This window comes from Eucyclogobius newberryi, unplaced genomic scaffold (genome assembly GCF_026437365.1).
Source record: "Eucyclogobius newberryi isolate DKJ021-1_F unplaced genomic scaffold, fEucNew1.0.hap1 SCAF_17, whole genome shotgun sequence".
Taxonomy (NCBI): domain Eukaryota; kingdom Metazoa; phylum Chordata; class Actinopteri; order Gobiiformes; family Gobiidae; genus Eucyclogobius; species Eucyclogobius newberryi.
The window spans coordinates 8306847-8330065 of record NW_027315801.1 but is presented as its reverse complement, the minus strand read 5'-3'; the positions used below and the strand labels follow the sequence as shown (position 1 = coordinate 8330065).

General features: G+C 40.9%; 2 protein-coding genes across 2 annotated transcripts; one reads left to right on the top strand and one right to left on the bottom strand.

Moving 5' to 3' along the window:
- The first annotated feature begins 97 nt into the window (after positions 1 to 97).
- On the top strand, positions 98 to 19003 carry arhgef16 (Rho guanine nucleotide exchange factor (GEF) 16). The gene is made up of 15 exons (XM_072448914.1): positions 98 to 241; positions 2478 to 3140; positions 4384 to 4435; positions 6603 to 6772; positions 7275 to 7331; positions 9563 to 9723; positions 11831 to 11983; positions 12064 to 12193; positions 13381 to 13455; positions 13541 to 13633; positions 14886 to 15037; positions 16514 to 16696; positions 17456 to 17526; positions 17989 to 18090; positions 18167 to 19003. The coding sequence occupies exons 2-15, from the start codon at positions 2556 to 2558 to the stop codon at positions 18304 to 18306; spliced, it is 2124 nt and encodes a 707-aa protein (XP_072305015.1). The 5' UTR covers positions 98 to 241; positions 2478 to 2555; the 3' UTR covers positions 18307 to 19003.
- ybx1 (Y box binding protein 1) lies at positions 18678 to 22538 on the bottom strand. Its single transcript, XM_072448918.1, has 8 exons — positions 22254 to 22538; positions 20646 to 20709; positions 20438 to 20471; positions 20271 to 20364; positions 19921 to 20195; positions 19609 to 19694; positions 19094 to 19364; positions 18678 to 19020 (listed from the first exon to the last, which is right to left on the bottom strand). The coding sequence occupies exons 1-7, from the start codon at positions 22360 to 22362 to the stop codon at positions 19139 to 19141; spliced, it is 888 nt and encodes a 295-aa protein (XP_072305019.1). The 5' UTR covers positions 22363 to 22538; the 3' UTR covers positions 18678 to 19020; positions 19094 to 19138.
- Positions 22539 to 23219: the final 681 nt, after the last annotated feature.

Below are 23219 nucleotides of genomic sequence, written 5' to 3'. Positions count from 1 at the left end.
TACACCCATGGGCTCACCTCACCTATGGGCTCACCTGCAGTGACGCGCGCCACCCCCCGATAATGAGCTCTTATAAACAGAGGAGGAAGTAAGAAATATGTGTCAGAGCCAAAGTGTAGCAGCTGCACCGAGGCGCGGCCAGGACGCACCGGACACAGTCGCTTCAAGGAACCACGGCACCGGGACATTACCTCCTACTGACCGGATCCTCTATTGTCGTGCGTAAAGTTGCCACGCACAGGTGAGACTGCCACAGCCGCTGTTGAACTGCGCGTCACCTCGCGGGTTGGAACCATGGGAATGTGACTCAGGCAGACATTTTTCCAACCCTAATCCGTCTTCTGAGCTGCAAAGTTAGAGAGTGTCGGAAACAGCGCAAGTAACCGCAAAGACTAAAACTGTTTGCGCGTCAAGTCTTATTTACTTCTTACATTCTTTACAAGAAGTTGCATTGTAATTGTTTAATAGATGATTTTGTGATCAGTCGGATTTCTGTCAGGTAAATGTGAGAAAGCTGTTGTTTTCTGGGTTCAGTGCTTATACATTTGACAGTATTTTGCCCATGCGTCCTGCGTAATGCCACTCGGACAAACCTGTTGCCTCTCATCAGTGTCAGTGAGTTAGTTTCTCTATTGTTTTGGTGCATAGATTGGCAGTAGCAGCTCTTGAAGGTGTTTTGTGGAGGCCAGTGCAGGCAGTAAGCTGTGAGTCACAGGTTTAGTCCCTGGTAAAGGACTGACACCACGCACTGCTCCAGAGACAGGGATTAGAGCATGGTTTGTTATGGGATGACGTTATTCAGCAGAAACACACTCAGATCATCTCACTAAGGGCAGTTTCTGGTATGTACAGGTCATTGGAAGGAACTACTTTACTACTCTGCCCCTTTTAAGGCACTTTTCTCATGCACTGCTTGCTCTCGTTTTTAAGATCTTAAACTGTAGTGACACTGGTGATCTTTAAACACAGTCATTCAGGTATAATGTGAGTCAAATGCTGGTTATTTATATGTTTATTGTATATAATTATGTAATTAAGTTTATGTAAGAATTTAAATGTGCCTCATATTATTATGTATATGACGTGCAACTTTGCAAACATCAGGTCAAAACTGGAATTTAAATCGGACTAAACTCGAAACTGAACCAGGACTAAACCAGGTCTGTATTAGAACTAAACCAGGACTAAACCAGGACTAAACCAGGTCTGCATCAGGACTAAACCAGGACTAAACCAGGTCTGCATCAGGACTAAACCAGGACTAAACCAGGTCTGCATCAGGACTAAACCAGGACTAAACCAGGTCTGCATCAGGACTAAACCAGGACTAAACCAGGTCTGCATCAGGACTAAACCAGGACTAAACCAGGTCTGCATCAGGACTAAACCAGGACTAAACCAGGTCTGCATCAGGACTAAACCAGGACTAAACCAGGTCTGCATCAGGACTAAACCAGGACTAAACCAGGTCTGCATCAGGACTAAACCAGGACTAAACCAGGTCTGCATCAGGACTAAACCAGGACTAAACCAGGTCTACATCAGGACTAAACCAGGACTAAAATAGATCTACACCAGAACTAAACTGGGCTCATACCAAGACCAATCCAGGACAACTTTAGGTCATTCCTCTTGGGAATGGTGTAAAATTACAATGTTATTATTAAATACACTATGTTACATCATATTTGGACTCTGATCTGAGCTTGATATTTTATTTGACCCTCTATAGAAGAGTTGTGGTTTGACCCTCTAAAGCTGTTGTATCAGGGACAACGGAGTTTAAACTGAAACCCGGACTAGCCACAACAAAGTCAGGTGGTGGTTGAACAATGAACACTTGAACACATTAATGCCAAACTGGTGTCTCTAATTGTCCAAAATGCTGTTTCTGGGAATCTGTTTTCTGCAAACAGGAATAACTATGACATTATAATAGACATGTACTGCACATATATGAATATTACTATTTATTGTGGAATACTTTGGTGGAGTGTATCAGGGAACACTAGTGTGCCTTCGGGCCAGGTGTGTAATTATCTAAAAAATAAATGGATTTCAAATGATCTCGCTGCTGCTGCCTCTTGACTCAGTCACTCTTGAAAAAGAGATTGATATTGTGTTTTTAACCTTTTCAAATGATTGTCCTGAGAAAACCTCTGAGTCAGAATCCAAATAACCAGACACAGTGATAGATCATATTTACACATTTTTGTTTCTAATTGGGGTCATTGATAATGTTAAGTGGAGGATGTGAGTGTGTCACGAGATTGGAAACTGAGGAATAAGTAAAAGTTGAAGTTTATACATGATTTCTACAAAGCTATGACCAAGTTACATGTGCAAAAAACCCAAAATGATAATAAAAATGGAAGGATTTGTATATTATGTGAAGTTATTTGTACTGTCACTGCCAATTGCAATGACAAAGTTCTAATTGATCTTGCTCCAACCAATTCTTTTCTCTGTCTTTCCAGCTTGCCTGATGTGGTAGGCACTGGATCTTTTACTGGACCAATCAGAGGTCGCCATTAAGAGGACACAGGAAGTAGGACATGTCCCAATCAGGAAACGGAATGGGAGACAAGGCCCCTCTCATCACAGAGACCTGCTTCTCTACTGTTCTCCATATTTCTGAACCAGGAGATGAAGACTATAGACGACAAGCACAAGCCATTCCCCAAATCGAAACCTCCGCCGCAGAAGATGAAGAAGTGAAGGAGGAAGGAAGCGACGTGGTGGACAGGTTAGCTGTGCCAAAGACCGTCGTTTTAAGCACACAGAGTCCAGTGTCCCAAAAGGCAGGCAGACGTCAACTCATCCCAAAGAGTTTAGCCGTCTCAAGCCGAACCAAAACCCGGCACCATACGACCGTGGTCACTTTCCCCGTGGGACTTGAGCTGTCCAAACCTGAGAGCGAAACCAAGAACAGGTACTCGAGGCAGGGTCCGGAGGCGGGCTGGGACGAGTACAACAGCGACGGAGATGGGTTCGCGTTCAGTCGGAATCGGAGGAACAAGTCGTACAAAGCAGCGGTGACCGAGGTGGGCGTTCTGGACAAAGGCGGCTGCAGCACGCTGGAGCCGGTGAAGGAGAGGAGAGCCATCAGCCCGAGTCCACAAAGAAGTCCAGGGCGCAAGGTGAGCCGAGGATCTGGGAGGACGTTTAAGTAATAGACTGTAGAAGAAGAGATTAGGCGGGTCAAAAAATCATATCGAAACTAGATATTCATTTGGACAGCTGAAAGAAATCACTTAAATTAGGCAAAATGTAACTTTTCTTGACTAGTTTTTGAGAATTCTTGATCGATACAAAAAAAATTGTGCGGTCACATTGTAAGATTGAAGAAGCTGTTATTAATTTATGCTAACATTTACATTATGTTGTCCAACAAAAAGAGCGTTATCATTATCAAAAATCAAGCCTTTTCCAGAGTTTTAAATGTTTATTTCACAATATATCGCAAAAGTATCAATATCGCAATATTGGCTGTCGCAATAAACTCTAAATATATCGCAATAACAGCAAGGTTCTCCATATTTGGACATTTCTAAAATTAATATGTTGATATATTTTATTTTGAGAGTTTGAGGACTGACACATCGAGGCGTGAGCATTTTTATTACATACAAGAGAAATATTGTGTCAAAAAATCTCAATATCGTCGTTGTATTGTGTGTGACAACATGAATACAGTTGCATTTCATTAGTGAGATATTGTTTTATTGTTTTATGCCATTTGAATTTATTACGGTCACTTCTATGTTGTATTTTTAGTCTTTGTAGTTTAGAGATCAATTAAAGTTTAGCCCAAAATAACCACGTTACCGATAATCATAATTCCACTTTGGGTCTGAAGATGAAGTTTATTTATACTCGAAATCATACAAAAATGATATTATGGGTCAAGCTATACTTCTACAGGTCATACTTAACAATAATATTTAGATTTTCACCAATTGTAGCTTTGTCAATAGCTTTTTTCAGCAACTATTTATCTTTTTTTCTATAGGTTTGGATACTATTATAAACCGACTGAGACTGTAGTCACATCTTCTGTTTTTAGTTCTTTATGTAGTTTTACTTCCACAACCCCTTTGGAATACAAATGTGATAGTAAATCATTTACTAGCTGCAAAGCAATTAAAACAAATCGTAAAATCAAATGTGCAAATATTAAACTCAGATTAGTGCGTTCAAGTGAATTCAAGTATCAGGATTAAAGTGCCTTCATTTAATTCAACTTCTCTGCACATTTGAGGAATCCCTTATTAAAATATTGCGTTTATAAAGTATTTGAGTGTATTTATGGAGCTGTGCAACTGTAATAAGTAGTGTATAATGCAGCCTGCTGATTTAACATGTGCTTTTCTCTCTATGCAGCGGACACTGGGGCGAAAGAGGAACCAAAAGCAGCGCGGATCCTTCAAAGACAGTATGTCACAGCGTCACTAAATTTAACTCCAGCTACACACAACTGGAAAAACACAGTGACCTTTAAGTCTTGTGTAGGAGCTGATTTTCGCAACGTTACGGCGAGGTTACTGTAATTAAAGTGTGATTGTGTGTGTGGGAGTCACTGTAGCCAGAGGGAGAGTGCGAGGGATGTCAGGATTCATCAGATTTTTCACAATAAAGCAGCAGAAGTTGATTCAAATAACACTAATTCTGTGGATGTGGCCCACAAATTGAAGTAAAGTTGTAGTTACGTTCACAAATGATTCACTTTTCTTGTATTTTCTATCATTTGTTGTACTTTTATTGATAATGGTGTAAACGTACAGCCGCCTCTTGAACAGCTCGTCAATTTACATTAGAAATAGAATGATGTGCCCTATATATTGGGAATTTTGGGAATAACCTGAAATCAGCGATACTGATCTTAGCTCTAAGTGTGAAAGTGACAAGAAATCAGAGGTGGAAGCGTTCATTTTGGGGGGTTTTATAAAGAAAAACACAAATACAGGAGCAAAAAATGACACAAAAACATTGACTTAAAGCGTAAGAGTAAGAAGTAAAAGTATTTAAGGCAAATTTTGAGAACTAATAAAGTGTCAAAAGTAGTGATCTAGATTTAAAAACATTTTTGCTGATTTTTGTTCAACAGAATTTATGAATAAAAATGTTCTAGCTGTTATTTGTACATTTTTGTTTGCTCCAAGTGTGAGCGTGAACTCCAAACTATAAATATGCTAAAAGATAACTCCACAGCTAGAAAATGTCAAAAGTAAAGCAACTAAAGTAGAGTAAAGAAAAAAAATTGACTTAATTACAGTACTTTTACTTTTGTCCTTTGATACTTTCCACCACTGAAAGAAATACGCTTTTTAACTACTTTATATTGTCAATAACGGTGACAATAAATTCACTATTCGCATCGCAACACTAAAATCAAGTGAGTTTCCGCTTCAGAGTCATAGATTTATAATTGATATTCCGGTATCAAAGCTCCAGGCGATGCTCGCTCTGCTCCCACTCGCTGTGACCTGCGTGGATGTTTTATCGGGTTTACACGGCCGGAGCTTTTGGCGATTACTTTGCATCTTCTACTTTTTGCTGTTATTGTGCAGACCATAAAGTGATGTCAACATGTGAGCGTTATCGTCAAGAGGTGATACGTGGAAGGACAGGATACGTAGAAATCAAAATGTTACAGAATTTGACGATCATAGTACGAATATTACACAATTGAATACAATATTGCTCAAAAGTTGACTTATTTTTAGTGTTTACGGTCCAATAATTACATATTTCTTATTGTGCGGTCAATTGTTTAGTCAAGTCGATACTTTTCTAACATTAATTTGCTGAAAGGTAATTCCAACTTAATGTTTAAGATGTGTTTTACTTTCTAAAGCAAAAGACTTACAAAAAAAGTCACCACCTGGATTCAACTAAGCAAACATTTACGAGCCTCCGATTGGATAATTGCTGCATCTTTCAGCTGATTCAAACCCGACTGATGCAGTGAGCGGCTTCTCGTTTCTGAAACAACCATGTGGAAAGACGAATCCCGTGGTCATGGAAAATATGTCAGTGTGTTTGAGAAGGGTCAGATCATTGGCATCGAGCAGAGAAAACATCTAAGGAGAAGCAGAAACTATTCCACAGATCTGAAATAGAATGCAACACTGGGTGGGAATAAATCTTTTAATATTGCAGAAGTTTATTGACCCAATGCCACGGCGAATGTGAGCAGTAATCAAAACTTAAAACATCTATTAACAGAACAAAACGACCAGAGAACAACACATATAGACAGCACATGAACACAAATACAAACACAGTGAGTATGTTACATAGTACAGTGAGTTTGAGAAAGTTTGGATCAGAGAGTGGACATTGTGACTGTTCTTATTGGTGACTGCAAATGGAAACTAAATATCAAGCTGTAATCAGGTGCTGAACAGCTCTTTATTATGGGCCTGATGTCTGTACTCTTATGTTCCTTCAAATTAAGACTAAACTAGACTAAAGATCATTACACCTTCAGAGCAAACGTGGAATCATTCTAAATCTAACATCCAGAACAGCCTCCATCACATGATTAACTGTAGGATATTTGAAAAAGGCCTGTTGAAAGTGAAATGTGTTGTTTTTAGCCACTCCGCGGCTGTACCAGGATGTGAGAGAGCGAGGGCTGCACTCCACTAACCAGGACGAGCTGCTGGATGATTTCGTGGTGGTGGAGCATCCTGTGGAGGAGGAGGACCAGGGCATCGTGGTGCGGAGCTACAGGCCCGCTCAGCTCACCTGGAGCCAGCTGCCACAGGTACAACAGACGTATTCACAGACTGATATGAACCAAGTCACTCAAAAGTCTGTATGCGTTTGCTCATTCAAGTTTTTCTTCATAATATGATTCCAATAGGACCATTACAGACAGTTGTTTTTCTCCTTTTCTAGTTTCTTTTGGCAAATTGTGTGACATTAATAATGTTACCTATCAATTTGGGTGGAAGTGGTTTATTTGTTTTTGTTTCCCGACTGATTCAAAGATTGTCAGTTTACTCTTCCATTGCTACTATTGTAGATTTGGTTTAGTCCAGGATTAGTTTCAGAATTTAGTCCCAGTTTTGATGTGGTCTATATGGTCTATAGGTCAAATGTGAACGCACCCTAAAAATAAAACAATCTGACTTTATCTGGACGACTTAGATGCTACATAATATTGCATGCACTACTTTTTTTTTTACATTTTAAGGTTGATCTTATAAAAGGAGACAGTTATTTCCTGTATGGTTTAACAATTCAAGTCTACTTTGTTTCCAAAGGTGAAAGAGAATGGAATCCTGTCTATGATCACGCCCCAAGAGAGGAAGAGACAAGAGGTAATGAACACAAGAGTTACTGTTGACTAAACTACTCGTATTTTAGCTAGTTTTCTTTGAAGTATTTGATTCTTATTTTCTGGAAAACTCACATGGCTGATTTCCCATTAGAGTTAAACTTTTACATTTTAATAGAGTCAAAAGTTATACCAGGCATTGCAGAGATAGTTTTAGGGCAGAGGCATTTACAACCAGGAAGCGCCGTTCAGTTTCATCCATGGGAAACGGCTTTGTCTGTGTAATGTTCACGCACAGAGGTAGAGTCATAAGCCGTGCTCCGCCCCCGTGTGCTCCGCCCCCGTGTGCTCCGCCCCCGTGTGCTCCGCCCCCGTGTGCTCCGACTGTAGGAGCTGAAAACAGACACACCCTGCCAAAGCAATCACCAAGTCTCCCTCACAAAACTGTTTGTTTTGCTTGCTTTTGTTCCCTGTTGACTGGCGCTCACATGTAGGACAGTTTCAACCTCCATCACTGTTTAAGAAGAGCTCCATCTTGAATTGTTTTAATGATTGGATGAGTTGTCTCTCGTGATTTGATTGCTTCAATATAGGCCTTGATTATTTGCCTTATTGTTAAGCATTTACAAGACTATTAATATGTAATAGGTAATGCTTTAAAATAAGGTTTCTTAGTAAACTATGAGTAAGGCATTAACAAGCACTTGTTATTTGTATAAGCCAAAATGAGACAATGAATAAGCATGAATAAGCTGTTTATTAACATGTGTTCAATAACCAAATGATAAATGCTAGTAAACATATTATAAGCGCTTATAAACACATAAGTAGTGCTTATTAATGCATTATAAATAGTTTATTAAGGAACCTTTTTTAAAGTGTTCCCAACTATTTTCAAGTTCTATTTGTTTCCTTTTTAAAGTAGCATACGCATGAAAAGGAAACTAGTCTGTCAAAACCACCACAATCAGTTGTAATGTGGACGTAATATTCAATCCTGTGGTTTGGCTTGTCTTCTTGCCTCAGTGTCAGCCATGTTATCATGACAGGCTCAGTTACTTTGCTGGACTGTACTTTGATCTCAAACCGCTATGAATCCAGGAAGTGCTGGAGGACAGGTGTGTCAGCACACACAACACCGTGATTAAAGAAGTCAAAAGTCTTAGTCATTTGTTGTGCTGTGATACTGTGTTGGCTGCTGTAAACTATTCATTCATGTTTGAAGACAAGACTCAGCATGTCGCTGTAACGTTCTGTCACTTTCACAGAAAACAGGAACTTTCCATGTCCATAAAATCCAAACATCTTACACAACCACAAGTCAAAAATGTGATGCTGGTTTGGTCATTGTTGATTGTTGACATGTTGATCCTTGGATTGAATCATTGTTTTCTTTACAACAATTAAGTAAATCTCTGTTTTCAAAAGCTTATGGCTAATTGTTCATGTTAAACCATTAAAAGAATTCAACCAGCACAAGCTGCAATACATACAGTATATGTATGTATATTTATATGTATATACATTTAGTCAACAACAATTTGTCCAAGATAATTTTATGAATGTTTAAGAGAAGTAATAACATTGAAGATCTCTGTACAGTATAGTACAATAATAGTAATAATAGTAATATCAACCTAAATGATGAAAAAGTGCTTGAATTGAATGTTTTATTTTGTATTTGACCGGTATTTGTAAGACCACTAAATAGTGTTATGTAATTATAATAAGCTGTGAAAGAAGCAGCTTAACAGCCAGTGGTTTTTACACGTTTCATGCCAAGAACCATCTTAGAATATTTGTCTTATTGTGTTTGCAACACCAGAACAAAGAAAGGACTGTACTCTGGAATGAAAATGGGCAGTAAATTATTACAATCAGTCTATCCAGATGATTCTAAACCAGGACAATGCAAAGGTCTAGACCAGCGGCTCTAAAACATTTCACACCAAGTACCACCTAAGAAAATATCTGGCCCTTCGAGAACCACCAGATCTAAACCAGCTCAAAAACAGGACTATTCTGAGTCTATTTATCTGTATTTAACATGTTAAAAAATGTGTCTGCTCTTTGCTATTATTAGTTTATCATGTCAATGTGAGTCTGCTCTCGAGTGTTGATGCTGCTGCACGGGCCTAAAACGTGGAGAATGAACCGAATCTTTTTACATAAATGGCATTGTCCGTTAAATACTATCCCAGTATAGTTCACGCCTGTGCTATTGTCACGTGTAGCTGATGAATGTATCTCTTGTGTGTATTTTGATGTTCTCAGGCCATATTTGAGCTCATGACCTCCGAGCACTCGTACCTCCACAGTTTGGGGATCCTGGTCCGACATTTTAAAAGCAGTGAAACCCTCAGAAAGACCATGACAGCCACCGAGCATCACCACCTCTTCTCCAACATCTCGGTCATTGAAGAGGTCAGCAAACGGTGAGGACATTATCATCATATACTCACAAAGAAGCAGCAATAACCAAGAGGGAATGAAGTCGAAATCGAGTAAATTAAGTATTAAAAATCACGTACTATTTGGATAATAAAACCCAGTTGAGCAAATATCAATACAATGAAAAGGGAAAAATGTGCCATTTCCTGAACAGTTTCAGAAGGATTTAGAGCTTTATCAGAGCACATGGTAACATAAAGAAAGTGCTATTATTCTGTGTTGAAAAAGGCCATCTATTGTTTAAAAAAACTGCTTGTTTATTATAATTTTGGTCATGAAATCAATATTGAGCCTTTTTTGTTTGCTCTAGAGTAAACTAGGATTTATAGCAGCGATTTAGCCACTTTAGAGCTCAAATTAAACCAGGGTCATGTGCATTATAGGGTTATAATACCTTTAAAATATTACAATATACAATAAAACTGACCATCTAACTAAAGGGACAAACGTAATATCAGATTATATTACAGAAGAAATAAAATGTTCTGAAGGATTAATCTAGAGTGTGAATTGAACGCTACTAATCCAGTGTTTTAAGACTATTTAGTCAAGTAAAGCCAGCGTTGTCGGTAAATCCTTTGTGTGTCCAAGGGTCCTGTCGTGGTGTTTTCCCACTCAGATTTAGTATCGGGTGTAGAGTGTCTGCGGCGATAGTATTTGCCCTGAGCTTGAAGCTTCAGTATCCTGTAGGTCTCACGACATGTTAAAACTCGCTCCTCAAACTGGTTGAGCCACTTCAGTGTGTGTATTCCCTTGTTTCACGGTGCTCCCAGAATACTCTCAAGAAAAGCATTTGTTATCAATGGGTTTTGCATAAAAATGTGACATGTTTTAGTCGGCCTTTACGCAGAAATGGGAGCGGTGTTGACAATCTAGTTTGTAGTTTTGTAGTTTCTGTGTGACTTGTGTTAATGGAGCTGGGCTGGGATTTGGTGTCGTTTTACAGGTTTTTGTTGAAATCCCTGGAATATGCATAGGAGTGGCACTGACGTTAACAAAAAGACTAGGGAATAATAATAAAGGCAGACAAACTTGTGGTAAACGCTGCTTGTTGTTGTGACTGCGGCTTTAAACATAAAATACTTTAGAAGTTTATTTGCATTCATTTCACAGTCACTCTTGGATTTAAAGAGAACAGAACATTTGTCACGGACCATTTCATGACTTCTAAACCTACTTACAACTGCTGTATGTACTGCACTTTCTGGATTTGACCCTTTACTATAGCAATGAAACAGGAAGTAGCTCAGTGCTCCTAAAGATCAGAATTAGTCACTGTTAAGTCCAAAGAGCAGCCTCCATGTTTCTGTTCAGCCGTTTATCTTTTGCCCTCTGGCTCTGATAAAATCTCTCACTTTCCAGTGGTGGCATTACAAGTGTGTTCTAACAGCAGGTTTGAGACGGGACAACACCACCAACATGTAAACTGCATTAACCCTCCGACAAAACAACAAATATATACTTTAAATATGTTTGTAGAACTCACTTAATCTTACAGTGTTGTGTTACCAAAGTGAGGCATTTAGCTATTAAAGTGCAAAGGACAGGCTCTGTTTCACTAGTTTTTTAGCAGTCAATTGTCAGTTTTGAAAGAAAATTAAAAAAATAAAATAAAAAGTTGAAAATAACAGGAAGTGGAGCTGTATTCACAAACAGAATCCCTCTGTGATGTCATCAATAAGCGACATTACGACAAAAAATTAAAATATGTCATTTTTAAACGGTATTTAACAAACTAAAGGTGTGATCAGTTCTTAATATGTATCAAATCCTAACTATTGTGTAATTGATTTTAATTTGACCTATTTCACGTCTGCTGCCCATGTCCAACCAGGAAGTAACTTAAAAACTTCACAAAAATGGCAAAATTGTCAAAGGAAACATGTAGTAGAAACATGTATTTCCTTGGCAACTAAGGGGCAATTTCTTGAGTCTTCTGAAAAGTTATTGTTTTAATTAATCTAGATAAAAGACCAGTAGTAAACAGCATTACCACCTGTGACACTCAGTTAACATGAAGACGCATCAATTCTGCAACACTTCATGAACTCCCCCTTCACTCCTCTTCATCCTCGTCTCTCTTAATTGCAGTTTTTTTGAAGATTTGGAAAAGCGTCACAATGACAACATAGTGATCCGGGACATCAGCGACATCGTCCAGAACCACGCTGCCCACCATTTTGAACCCTACATTGTGTACTGCTCCAACGAGACGTTTCAGCAGAGGACGCTACAGAGGCTACTGTGAGCAAACACGCACTTGTGTGTTTAAAACTTGTATCTTTTCTTACTCGTGTATTTAATTGTATCTGTCTGTATTTTAGAATCACTAACACAGCGTTTAAAGACACACTGAAGCAGATAGAGTCCAGCACTGAATGCGGAGGACTTCCCATGATCTCGTTCCTCATCCTGCCCATGCAGCGAGTCACCAGACTGCCCCTGCTGCTAGATGTGAGTAAACAAGAGCTTTACAAGGGTTATTATCTATCAGACTGACACAATAAGTACTGTGATGGGACGGAGGTGTAGTATTTGCATGAAGGGCTGACAAAACCGTGGGACTCATCGAACGCATAAGACAAAACTGGACCTTTCTCTAATAGTTGTATTATTATCTTGATCTATAGATACATTTGTCTAAGACAGGCATGTCCAAACTAAGGCCCGGGGGCCAAATGCGGCACTCAGACAAATTTTTGTTGGCCCTCCAGCTTCCTGCTATGTCGGCCCAAACAACAAAAACTAGTACTTTTTACTGTGAAATTGGGGAAATTCAGGCATGTTGATGTTATACCAACCTAATATTAATATTCTAGGTCTAATTAAAGGTGTGGAGGCTCATCGCAATTACGTCAAATGCAAAATTTTGAATGATTCACTTTGTCATTCAAGAAATTCGACATTGTCAAGTTGTTTGTGGCCCTCTGCCCCGTTTAAGTTTCAAAATGCGGCCCTTGGTGAAAAGAGTTTGGACAGCCCTGGTCTAAGAGATGAGATATACACAATATAATATAATACTTATTTCATGGTACGATATTCATTTTGATCTTTTGAAGAGGCAAAATTGTAGAAATTATTCTTTTTCTTTTTTAAATGCCTTGACAAGCCCTTAATGTGTACAGTCATGTTCCAAATCATTTAGATATTATAAAAGTGCTTTATAGTTAGTTCATGTTGTCTGCACGGAAATGAAGCACAGGATCATTGCTGCAACAAAACAATGCAATTCAAGCCAAGGCGCTTGTAATTTTATACATTTGAACAGTCAGGGAACAGACACAAAAAAGAAATAAGGAAGTATAATCACAACAATAAAAAAAAAAAAAAAACATTTAACACTGCCCAAAAATATATATCCCAAAATAGCCAAAGGGAGACGCTTCAAATGCCCCAAAAATACATATTTAACCATCACAGGGTCCTATAAAAGGTGAAAATGTTCCCTAGTTCTGCTTTAACGATGTGAAATTCTCACAATGAGCTTAGCAAGCCAGCTGCTGAATACTTGCACGAACTTCATATAATTAGGTTTCACTAACAGTTTATGAGGACAGCTCTGTTGCTCTGTTGCTCTTTACTGCCACAAATCAAAATGGTATGTTACTGTTACTACACCAAAAACATATTTCCCTCCACAGACAATTTGCCAGAAAACTCCAGATAAAACCGCAGAGTACTTTGCTGCAGTCTGGGCTTTCCACGCCATGAGCAAGGTATGAACCCTGAACACCTAAATCAAAAACATGCATCGTCTCAGAATGAATGAGCACGTAATCCTTTTTCCTTCATATGAAACAGTTGGTCACAAGCTGCAACGAGCGAGCGCGGCAGATGGAGCGCACGGAGCAGATGTACACCATCCAGAAACAAATGGACTTCGGCAAGATAAAGGTAAAAGTCATAGTTACACAGATATATTCAAATGAAGTGTAACGGAGCTGTTTGAAGACACGTTTTAACACAGTTCTCTTTCACAAAATGTCCTCTGAATATCGTTATCGGGATTCTCTTAAAAAAAGATCGATATTTTTGTCCATATACCAGCCCTAGATAGATTTAATATGTATGTGTAAAGTCATAGTTGGGCTGGCAGGTCACGTTATTACAAATCACAACAAAGTGGTGCTTCGCTGGTGGTGCAGTAATTAAGGGCTTGCACATGTGCCGACTGTCTATACCTCCCCTCTCTCCTTCTATCCCCCTCTCTCCTTCTCCCCCCCTCACTCCTTCTCTCCTCCTCTCTCCTTCTCACCCCCTCTCTCCTTCTCTCCCCCTCTCACCTCCTCTCTCCTTCTCACCCCCTCTCTCCTTCTCTCCTTCTCACCCCCTCTCTCCTTCTCTCCTCCTCTCTCCCCTCCTCTCTCCTTCTCATCCCCTCTCTCCTTCTCTCCCCCTCTCTCCCCCCTCACCTCCTCTCTCCTTCTCACCCCCTCTCTCCTTCTCTCCCCCTCTCACCTCCTCTCTCCTTCTCTCTCCTTCTCACCCCCTCTCTCCTTCTCTCCTTCTCACCCCCTCTCTCCTTCTCTCCTTCTCACCCCCTCTCTCCTTCTCTCCTCCTCTCTCCCCTCCTCTCTCCTTCTCATCCCCTCTCTCCTTCTCTCCCCCTCTCTCCCCCCTCACCTCCTCTCTCCTTCTCACCCCCTCTCTCCTTCTCTCCCCCTCTCACCTCCTCTCTCCTTCTCTCCCCCTCTCACCTCCTCTCTCCCCCTCTCACCTCCTCTCTCCTTCTCACCTCCTCTCTCCTTCTCTCCCCCTCTCACCTCCTCTCTCCTTCTCACCTCTCCTTCTCTCTCCTCACCTCCTCGCTCCTTCTCTCCCCTCTCACCTCCTCTCTCCTTCTCACCTCCTCTCTCCTTCTCACCCCCTCTCCCCCCCTCTTACCTTCTCTCCCCCACTCTTCTTCTCTCCCCCTCTCATTTCCCAGGTCACCCTTATAAAAGAGGTCTCGATCTCCGTGGATTTCTTACCAGGTTAAATAAAGGTTAATAAATAAATAGATTATAAATGTATCCCGTTCAACAACATGACACAATAATGTAATCTTCCACATGAATCCCACTAAAATAAAAAGCATCGTGTGTCCCATGTTCCTCGATAATCCCTCCTCACTCGCAGTGTTAAAGCCTCAGTTCTGTGTGCACAGCCGTTCCCCCTCGTCTCGTCCTCGCGCTGGCTCAGGAAGCACGGAGAGCTGGCCATGTCCTCAGAAGAGCTCAGCATCTGGAGAGCCTTCAGCCAGAGGAGCTACTACCTGTTTCTGTTCAACGACGTCCTCATTGTCACCAAGAAAAAGAGGTGAGGAGGAGATCTGTCCACACGCGCAGACAGATATACTAAATGCAACTAAGCGGCCTTCATTTCACTGCATTAGAAAGAGTCTCACAAATACCGTTCACGTATATTTTAGTACCTTTGCTTTGGTATCTCATTTTAGAGCCTAAAATAATTCCTTTCTCGATCTGCTCTTGAATCTGGTGTTGGCATGTCATCTTCTGGCAGCAGTGGGAATGAAACCATGAAAACAAACAAAAGCTGGCTAAATAAGCAACTCGACCGCATGCTACTATAAGCACGCAGTGGAACCGAGCATGATTTGACGACAGAAATGCTCAGAATGAGTCTGGTGATGATTTATGGACTTACATTTCTTTCTACCATGACATCATAATGAAGGCAAACTTTAAACGGGGTTATATCTGAGGCTCAGAGCAAGACGGTCTTGTAAACAGGATTAAGGAGAGAGTTAATAAAGTTAAACCCAACTCCAAGAATGTTTTTGATTAGGGATCAACATAATAACATTGTTAAGCTCAATATTTGTCCTTTAAGACTATTATAAACACAATTAAATGTAAAATGTCCTCCAAACATCCAGTTTTCCACTGTGGCTTAAATGATCCTCCTCTCCGTCACAGTACTTTTATCTTAACATGGTTTGCATTAGTCACAGCAAAACGGTCACTTCACCTTCAAACATAAAACACATGCATTACAGATTTCACAAAAAGCTAGCACAGGAGAATAAGAAGTGCATGCGGCCAGTGCTTATTCCCTAAAGCTGATGGCCTTCTTTTTTTGGCGAGAAACTCCAGCATCATGGCACACGAGGCAGATCGCAGCGTGCACGATAAGCTCTGTGTTTGCCTCAGCGTTATGAGCTCAATCACCTATTTGCAGACGGTCACTCCTCACTTTCCAATGTTACGCTTCTTATAGAATCGCATTTGACATTTCTTACAGTAATGTTTCCCATGCATACAGTGAATTATGTTTTAAACTTGAGAAAAGACGTGCGACGGGGCGACAGTCAGAGAGGTTGGGTATTGTGCGCGCATGCTTGAGATTCTTCAAAATCTCCCATTCAGCATGTTGTCCACTCAAGTCTGCAGCTTTCTGTTTTGAGTTAGGGAGAAACTAAACAATGCGAGCTTCCAGAGAGACTCCACGCACAACACGGGACCAGTCTGAATCCATTTAGTGAGACGGTCATTAGGTATATTATCCTGGAAATTCAATTAGCAGACATGTAGATGTCACAATGTAAAATGGTAATATTTTCCGTGCGAAGGGTTTCTGCTTTTCAAGTGATATTGATAAAACGTGTAGTAGGCCTATGAACAGGTAAGATGTTGTTGTGAAAAAACGTGCATTGGTTTTTACATTTATAATCGTGAATAATAGTATAAATCCGAGTGCCAGGGATTACAGCAGCTGCTATTTCAAAGATCAGCACCTTCTGATATGTAACTTGATTGTTTGTTTTGCATGCAGTGAGGAGAGTTTTGTGGTGACGGACTATGCTACTTTGGAGAACGTGGAGGTGGAGGTGCCTGAGGATTTGGATGGGAAAACTGGATCTCCTGCCAAAAACACCCACTATCTGTCCTTCAAACTGCTCATGAGCAAGAACAGTGACGGGAAGGCTGAACACATCCATCTAGTGGCCGACTCTAGGTACTGCGACTGCAATGCGTAGAAAGTGGTCAACTTTTTAATACTTTAACACAAAATGAATTATTATTACACGGATTAAAACCTCTCGGGTGAAAGATCTGCTTGTGTCTATTTAGATTTTATGTTATTACGTATTCTACAGTATAGCATTAAACATTATTTATCTATCTGCTCACATTAAGAAAACATTTCAAACTCACACTTTCTTTCTTTATATCTGCTGCGGTCGACATAAATCCTATAAATGATTCGACCAATACAAACTTTAGTCGACTGGCACACCATTTACAGATGAAGTGACTATAAAAGTCTGAAAGACTACCGCCCTACAAGCAAACGTAACCACTTTGAGGAATTATGAGTCGATTTGGGAATAAATGTGTTTCTGATTAATAATCCATGATCCAAGACCCAGCGTTCTATAGTTCTTCTGAAACTGCAGTTGTATTTCGTTATATGCAAGTGTAAATGTGCACCGCCCACTCCTCTTTGTGTGTGCACAGTGGACTCAGAATGTCTCTATCCTTTAGATGGCCCAAATCTGCTCTATAGAATGCTCAATTGTAATGATATATATTGTGTCTAGAAACCTATGCCATGGTTTAATACCATGTACAACTATCCTCATGCAACCCCCACTCATCTGTGCCTTTAAAATCTGTCGATGTCATCTCAGGCCACCACCTCTTTGTCTCCCTCTACTGGCAGACATTTGGGTTGCACACAAAGTGATGCACATGTTTGCCTCCTTGTCTCTAGGGCGGATCGGGCTCGATGGATTGTTGCTTTGACAGAGCATAAAAAAGCAGGTGTTTCCACATGTAAAGATGGTAACTATGGATTTTACTTGGTATAGTTTCATCCCCAAAATGTTTACAGCTGAAAAATGGATAATTGACGTATCAAGACCTACAGAACATTCTGTACCACACTGAAACCAGATGGTAGTCATCTTTTCCAATTCAAATTAGTCTGATTGTTGACAGGCAAACTTAGATATCCACAATCCTCCCTTTTTGACAAATATTGAATCGAGTGTAAAGCAACTTTGACATAACTAAACAGTATGCGATTTTTTGTTTGAAAATCCCAAAGTATAAGCATTGGTTTAGATTGTAATTGCACCATTCCTTTGTTAAAATTTCATAGAAGGAATTGTGGCCGTTAAAAAGGTTCACACAATTTTACCAAATAGCATTGTACTTTTTGTGTTACTAAAAAGACTTGACCACAAACCATGGTCAAAGAATCTTTTCACATTGGTAATTCCAGATGTATCTATCCATCTCTAGGCCTTCCCCAATATGAAGCCACAAAAGCTTATATGCCAAAGCAACCAGACGAATTGGGATTGCAGCAGGCAGAACTTGTACTGCTTCTAGAAAAAGAAGACGGTAAAAGATCTTTATAAATATTACTTGCATTCTCTTGCGTTTAGTGTTCTAAAATCGAGAAACATTTTGATTTCAGGTTGGAGTTTTGGAGAGAGGATGCGAGATGGAGAGAGAGGGTGGTTTCCTGCCAGCTGTGCCACTGAAATCACAGATCCCAATGCCATGGAAAACAACGTGCAGCGTATGAAGAGGCTGCGCAAAGAGACCAACGTTTAATATGAACTGCAACATTGGATTTTGCCAATCATAAACAGGGCACCCCCCCACCCATTTCAAAGGGAGGACTAATGTCCTTTTGCATGTGGCTCTTAAGATAAATATTTCTATTGCATTTTAATATTTGGCAACCATGTCCTTGTACTCGTCAGAACGCAGAGTCCTCGTTCATTGAGCAGTTGCTGTTGTTTATCACAGACCTCACTGAACACCTGCTGTGTAATTACTAATTTGTACTGAACTGTATGAGAGCAATATTTGTGTCAAGTGAATTTAGACATGCAAAAGGATTCTTGTCAATGCATTTGATCACTGCCATGTATCTTGTATGCCATTTGTAAATCTGTCTCTTTAAAAAATAAAAACAAGAGTTTCCTGGTTTCTGGACTTTTATTTGAGCTTGCATTTTGTTAAAATGTTTGAATACATAAAAAGTTATTTAAAAATGTCAAACTGACCAGATATCAAATCCCATTTTCTTTAAAAACCATTTGGTGTAAAAACTTAGGACAGATTTAGAAAAACATCAGCCGTTTCTCCAAAACATTTTGTAACTGCCACATAAAAATAATGGAGAAAAAAAGCAGGTCTGCATAGATTCTGCAGGCAATCAGTGTAATCTGGTCAAATGCATGGTGCAAGCTTGTGACGTTGTAAAGTCAATTCTTTTATTGCTCAGATCTTGTTTGATGTTTCTTCTTGTTGACAAAAAAACTGTAAATAAAAAGCAAAGCGTCATGGACAGTTGATCTAAATACAGTTCGTTACCTGTGGCAGAGCAATTTACCCGGACGATGGTAAACGATGGTAGGTGCCGGTGGGCAGGATGTTCCTACTCAGCCCCACCCTGGGCCTCGGGAGCGGACGTCTTCTCTGCCGCTGGGTCACCTCCTGTCTTGGCCTCTTTGTTTTCCTGGCCGGGTTTGCCTCCAGTCTGGGGGCGCCTGCGGCGGTAGTTGACGTTGCGGCGGTAGCGCCTACGTTGCTGGTCACCACCTTCACCCTGGTTCTCCTTGTCCTCTTCGCCGTCCCGCACCGGTCTGGGACGGGGTGGACCCCTGAGCAGAACAAGGCAAAGATCAATTAAGTCCTCTGCAGAGACGAGCACCACAATCTTAGGCCAGATTGAAGAGATTATACATCTCAAACAGAACCGTATAAATTTGGGTGCAGGCTTAAAAGCCAGTCTCAAGCTCAAAGAGTAGATCATTTGGGAAATGATTTTTTTTTTTTCCTGCAGCTTGAGGGATTTTATGTTTAGCTGCAAGTCATTGAAGCAAACATTCAAAACTTGGTCTGAACCTTGGTCTGAAGCCTCTGTAGTAGTTGTTCCTCACTGGTTTGTTGCCCTGGTCTCCACCTGCCTGGTTCTCATCGCCTTCACCTGCCTGAAACCGAATAAACCACACTCGTATCATTGGAGATCTCCCGAGTATCAACAAGAAAGTGCATGAGGTTGAGAGGCTCATTTAGAAAAGTGGCTAGACCCCCGATACACCAAGAGTGACTTAATCACGGGAAGAGTCAAGTGATGAAAGACTAATGGCGCATCTCATACATCTCACAGTATGGTGGGTTGGTGTATGGGGGCCGACGGCCATATTGTCTACTTACAAAGTATGGAGGGTAACGCCGTCTGCCGGGGTATGCAGGCCTTCGCTGCTGTGGCTGCCCTTCAACGTCTTGGGCGTCTCCAGCCTCTCTGTTTTTGTCACGGCCTCCTCCATTGCCAGGCTCGCCCTCCCCGTCGCTCTGGTAGTTCTCGGGGTACTCCCCACCACGTGGTGGGCCCCTCCTCCTGGGGTAGCGCCTGTAGCGGTTCCTGTCAGCAGCATACTTGCTTCCTTGGACAGCAACACCTCCAGGGCCAGTGACATTTGCGGCTTCAGCTCCCTGTGACAATGAAGAGATTTAAATGACAATTCACTGCATCCTCAACATTGAAAATACAGAATATTCAAGACTTGCCTTCTCCCCCTCAACAACGTCAAATTCCACAGTCTCTCCATCTCCTACACTGCGGAGGTATTTCCTTGGGTTGTTCTTTTTAATGGCAGTCTGAAAGTGACGGGGTGCATGAGAATATGTTTTTTAAAATACACTGCGGTTTATATTTGTGCCGAATGCTTACTTGGTGTACAAATACATCCTCTTTTGTGTCATTCCTGAAGAAAAAAAAACACACGCATCATATTTAGTTCTTGACATGAAACTAGAAAGGGATGGGATTAATTAAGTGCCACTAGGAGCTGCAGCATGGGTATATCATACAACCAGCAACCAAAATTCCTTTCATAATTCCTTGCACACATCAGGGTCAAACTCGAAGATCCACTCACCTGTTGATGAAACCATAGCCATTCCTGACGTTAAACCATTTGACTGTCCCCAAGACTTTTGTTGCTGTGAAAACAAAAAGGTTGAAAGTTAGTATCACAGTGAAATTATGTTCCTTGAAATGTAATGCAATCTAATTGCAACAGATTATGAAAATGTATCCAGGGCTGTGTTTACACTAGAGTTAAATTTAGCTTCCAACTGTTGCCCTTTTTATAGACTCATGCTTGTTAAGCAAGTGCCAGCTGCACTCGAGGGACTTGAATGGGCATTTTAGGAGTCTACATAATTTACTAATGTGAACACCATGTCATTGTCTTTAGAGCGCAGTCTCTTCACGTCTCAATTCGCTGTGAAACATGTTTTCACAGAAAGGTAACATGGTCCTGGCTGTCCAGTGTAAGCACATTGACTGCACTTCAGCTGGTCGCCCTGACCGCACGTGGTCGCCTCTGGCCCGGATGCGCTAAAGCTGTGGAGCAGCTGGGGGTAGCATGGCTTAGCGGTTAGCTTGAGAGCCATGCGGTTGGATTTACGCCAGGAATGAACACTTGGCTGTTTTAGCGCAGTTTAATGATAAATATTCACATGGAGGTTTGGTGATAAATGCGTACGGTCAACTGATTAAACGAACCAAGATGTAATCCACATCTTCATTTAAAACCACACGGCAGACATTTTGGATGGCCTTCCCCCACAGCCATGTAAATAGCCAACATTAGCCTGCTAAGCTAACATAGCATCGTTAGGCAACAACCTGGCATGCTTTATGGTTTAGAGACATCTAGGCCACACAAGCTACTGAAGCTAGCGCTCATTTCAGGCCAAAATGTGTCGGTAGTAGACAAACCGTATCCAATCAACCAGTTATGCCATTTAAGATCAGTGAATGTGTACACGTTTATTGTGGGGCAAACAAAATAAACCTCAAGTCTAAAATCATACAGTGTGAACAAAGACGGGATCAGCTGCTAATGCTAACCCGCACTACGGGACTATGGCCGTGTCGACTAATCTAAAAGGAAAACTAGAATTGAACTAGTAGCACTGAAACGAACCAAATTGGTTAATTACAACTCATAACTAGGGGATTAAACCAAGAGTCCGAATTATTTTGAGTCTTTAGGTCTTTTAAGACAATCAGGCTTTCGGAGGCCCACATTTACCTTAATTACTGTAAGTATTTACAGTAATAAAACCCGTCAACGTGTACATCATCTGATTTAATAGAGCAGAAGTAACGTTAGGACCAGTCCGTTTAAAACGGTCTCAAAACAGATATTTTAGAGGAAATATTTTATAATTGGACCATACTGGTTTTAAATTGCCACACCATTATCATTATCACAATGTTATAGAAGTTTCGGTATACTATGTCTTTCTTTAGATATGGATCAAAAATCAAATCGCCTTTTAAAGTGATTACGCCTGAATTAACGTTTAATCTCAAACCCCAATGTTAAACCATTGCAGTTTCTTAACGGCCATGTTAATGTTGGTCTTTGGACATCACCGTAACGATCGTGCTCTGCCTACACGTCTCATGCCCACACTAAGTTAGCTCTGGGAGCTAACCATGGGGCTAACGAGCCCGTCTTCACCAGCCTTACCGATGACCTTCTTATCCCCCGCGGAAGCTGCGGCTGCCGGGCTGGACGGGCTCTCCGCATCGGCATCAGGCGGCGGTGATGCCTGCTGTGTCTCGGCCTCACTGCTCATGGTTACTACTTGGTTGTAAATGGCTTCTCTGCCAGCGGCGGCGGCTCTCTGCTGTGTTTCCCGGTGCTAGATGGTAACCTGGGCCGGCGGTGGTGGGGGCTACTGCCTTCGGGCTCTCAGCTTTCCTCTTTCCGCTCCCGTTGCCGATCGAACTGGGCAGAATACAAAACTGTGCCGGGGAATGTTCCCAGCCGAGGCTCCGCCTTTCTCGTCCTTTGATTGGCGTGACGCAGTAATGGCAACCAAAGTGTAACCGGATTGGCTGAAGCAGCTGTCAGCATTTTCCCAGCTCGGGTTTGTGTAAACTGATTGGCTGTTGGAAACTATACCTGCTCTTTGTATCCGCCCAGTGCTGATGTCAAAGCCAGACAGACCAGACAGATAACTAGGTCTGTTTTAAAAGTTTGTTTTTAAGATAAGATAATCCTTTAATATCCACACAAGGGGAAATTTCGTTGTTACAACGCAGTAGAACAGGAGGAAAGGACAGATTATAGAAAGTTAAAAAAAAAAAAAAACACTCTTAATAGGACTCTTGGGAAATAAAATAAATAAATAATACTGCTACTTTGACCCCCTTTTCATGATGACATGGCTGGAGTTATACGTGATTTTTAATACATGGTTGCATCATTGTATTAAGTTTCAATTAAGATATTTGTTAAGAAATGTTTGTATGTTGCCAAAACAACGTGTATGTGAAGTGACATTGAACTTGTACCCCACAAGTGACCTGGGCTATATCAAAGTAAGTCAATTTGAAAGGAAAATAAAAATATGTTTTACTTGCATACATTGCATTTCTCTACACTCACTTTATGAAATGTATTGCTTTCTGATTATCAAGTTGTTGTTGT

Coding starts and splice junctions, on each gene's coding strand:
- arhgef16 (XM_072448914.1), top strand. CDS start 2,556: ATGTCCCAATCAGGAAACGGAATGGGAGACAAGGCCCCTCTCATCACA. Junction 6,773..7,274: donor CCTGGAGCCAGCTGCCACAG/GTACAACAGACG, acceptor TTGTTTCCAAAG/GTGAAAGAGAATGGAATCCT. Junction 12,194..13,380: donor GACTGCCCCTGCTGCTAGAT/GTGAGTAAACAA, acceptor TTCCCTCCACAG/ACAATTTGCCAGAAAACTCC.
- ybx1 (XM_072448918.1), bottom strand. CDS start 22,362: ATGAGCAGTGAGGCCGAGACACAGCAGGCATCACCGCCGCCTGATGCC. Junction 20,365..20,437: donor AGGATGTATTTGTACACCAA/GTAAGCATTCGG, acceptor CGTCACTTTCAG/ACTGCCATTAAAAAGAACAA. Junction 19,365..19,608: donor TACAGAGGCTTCAGACCAAG/GTTCAGACCAAG, acceptor TGTTCTGCTCAG/GGGTCCACCCCGTCCCAGAC.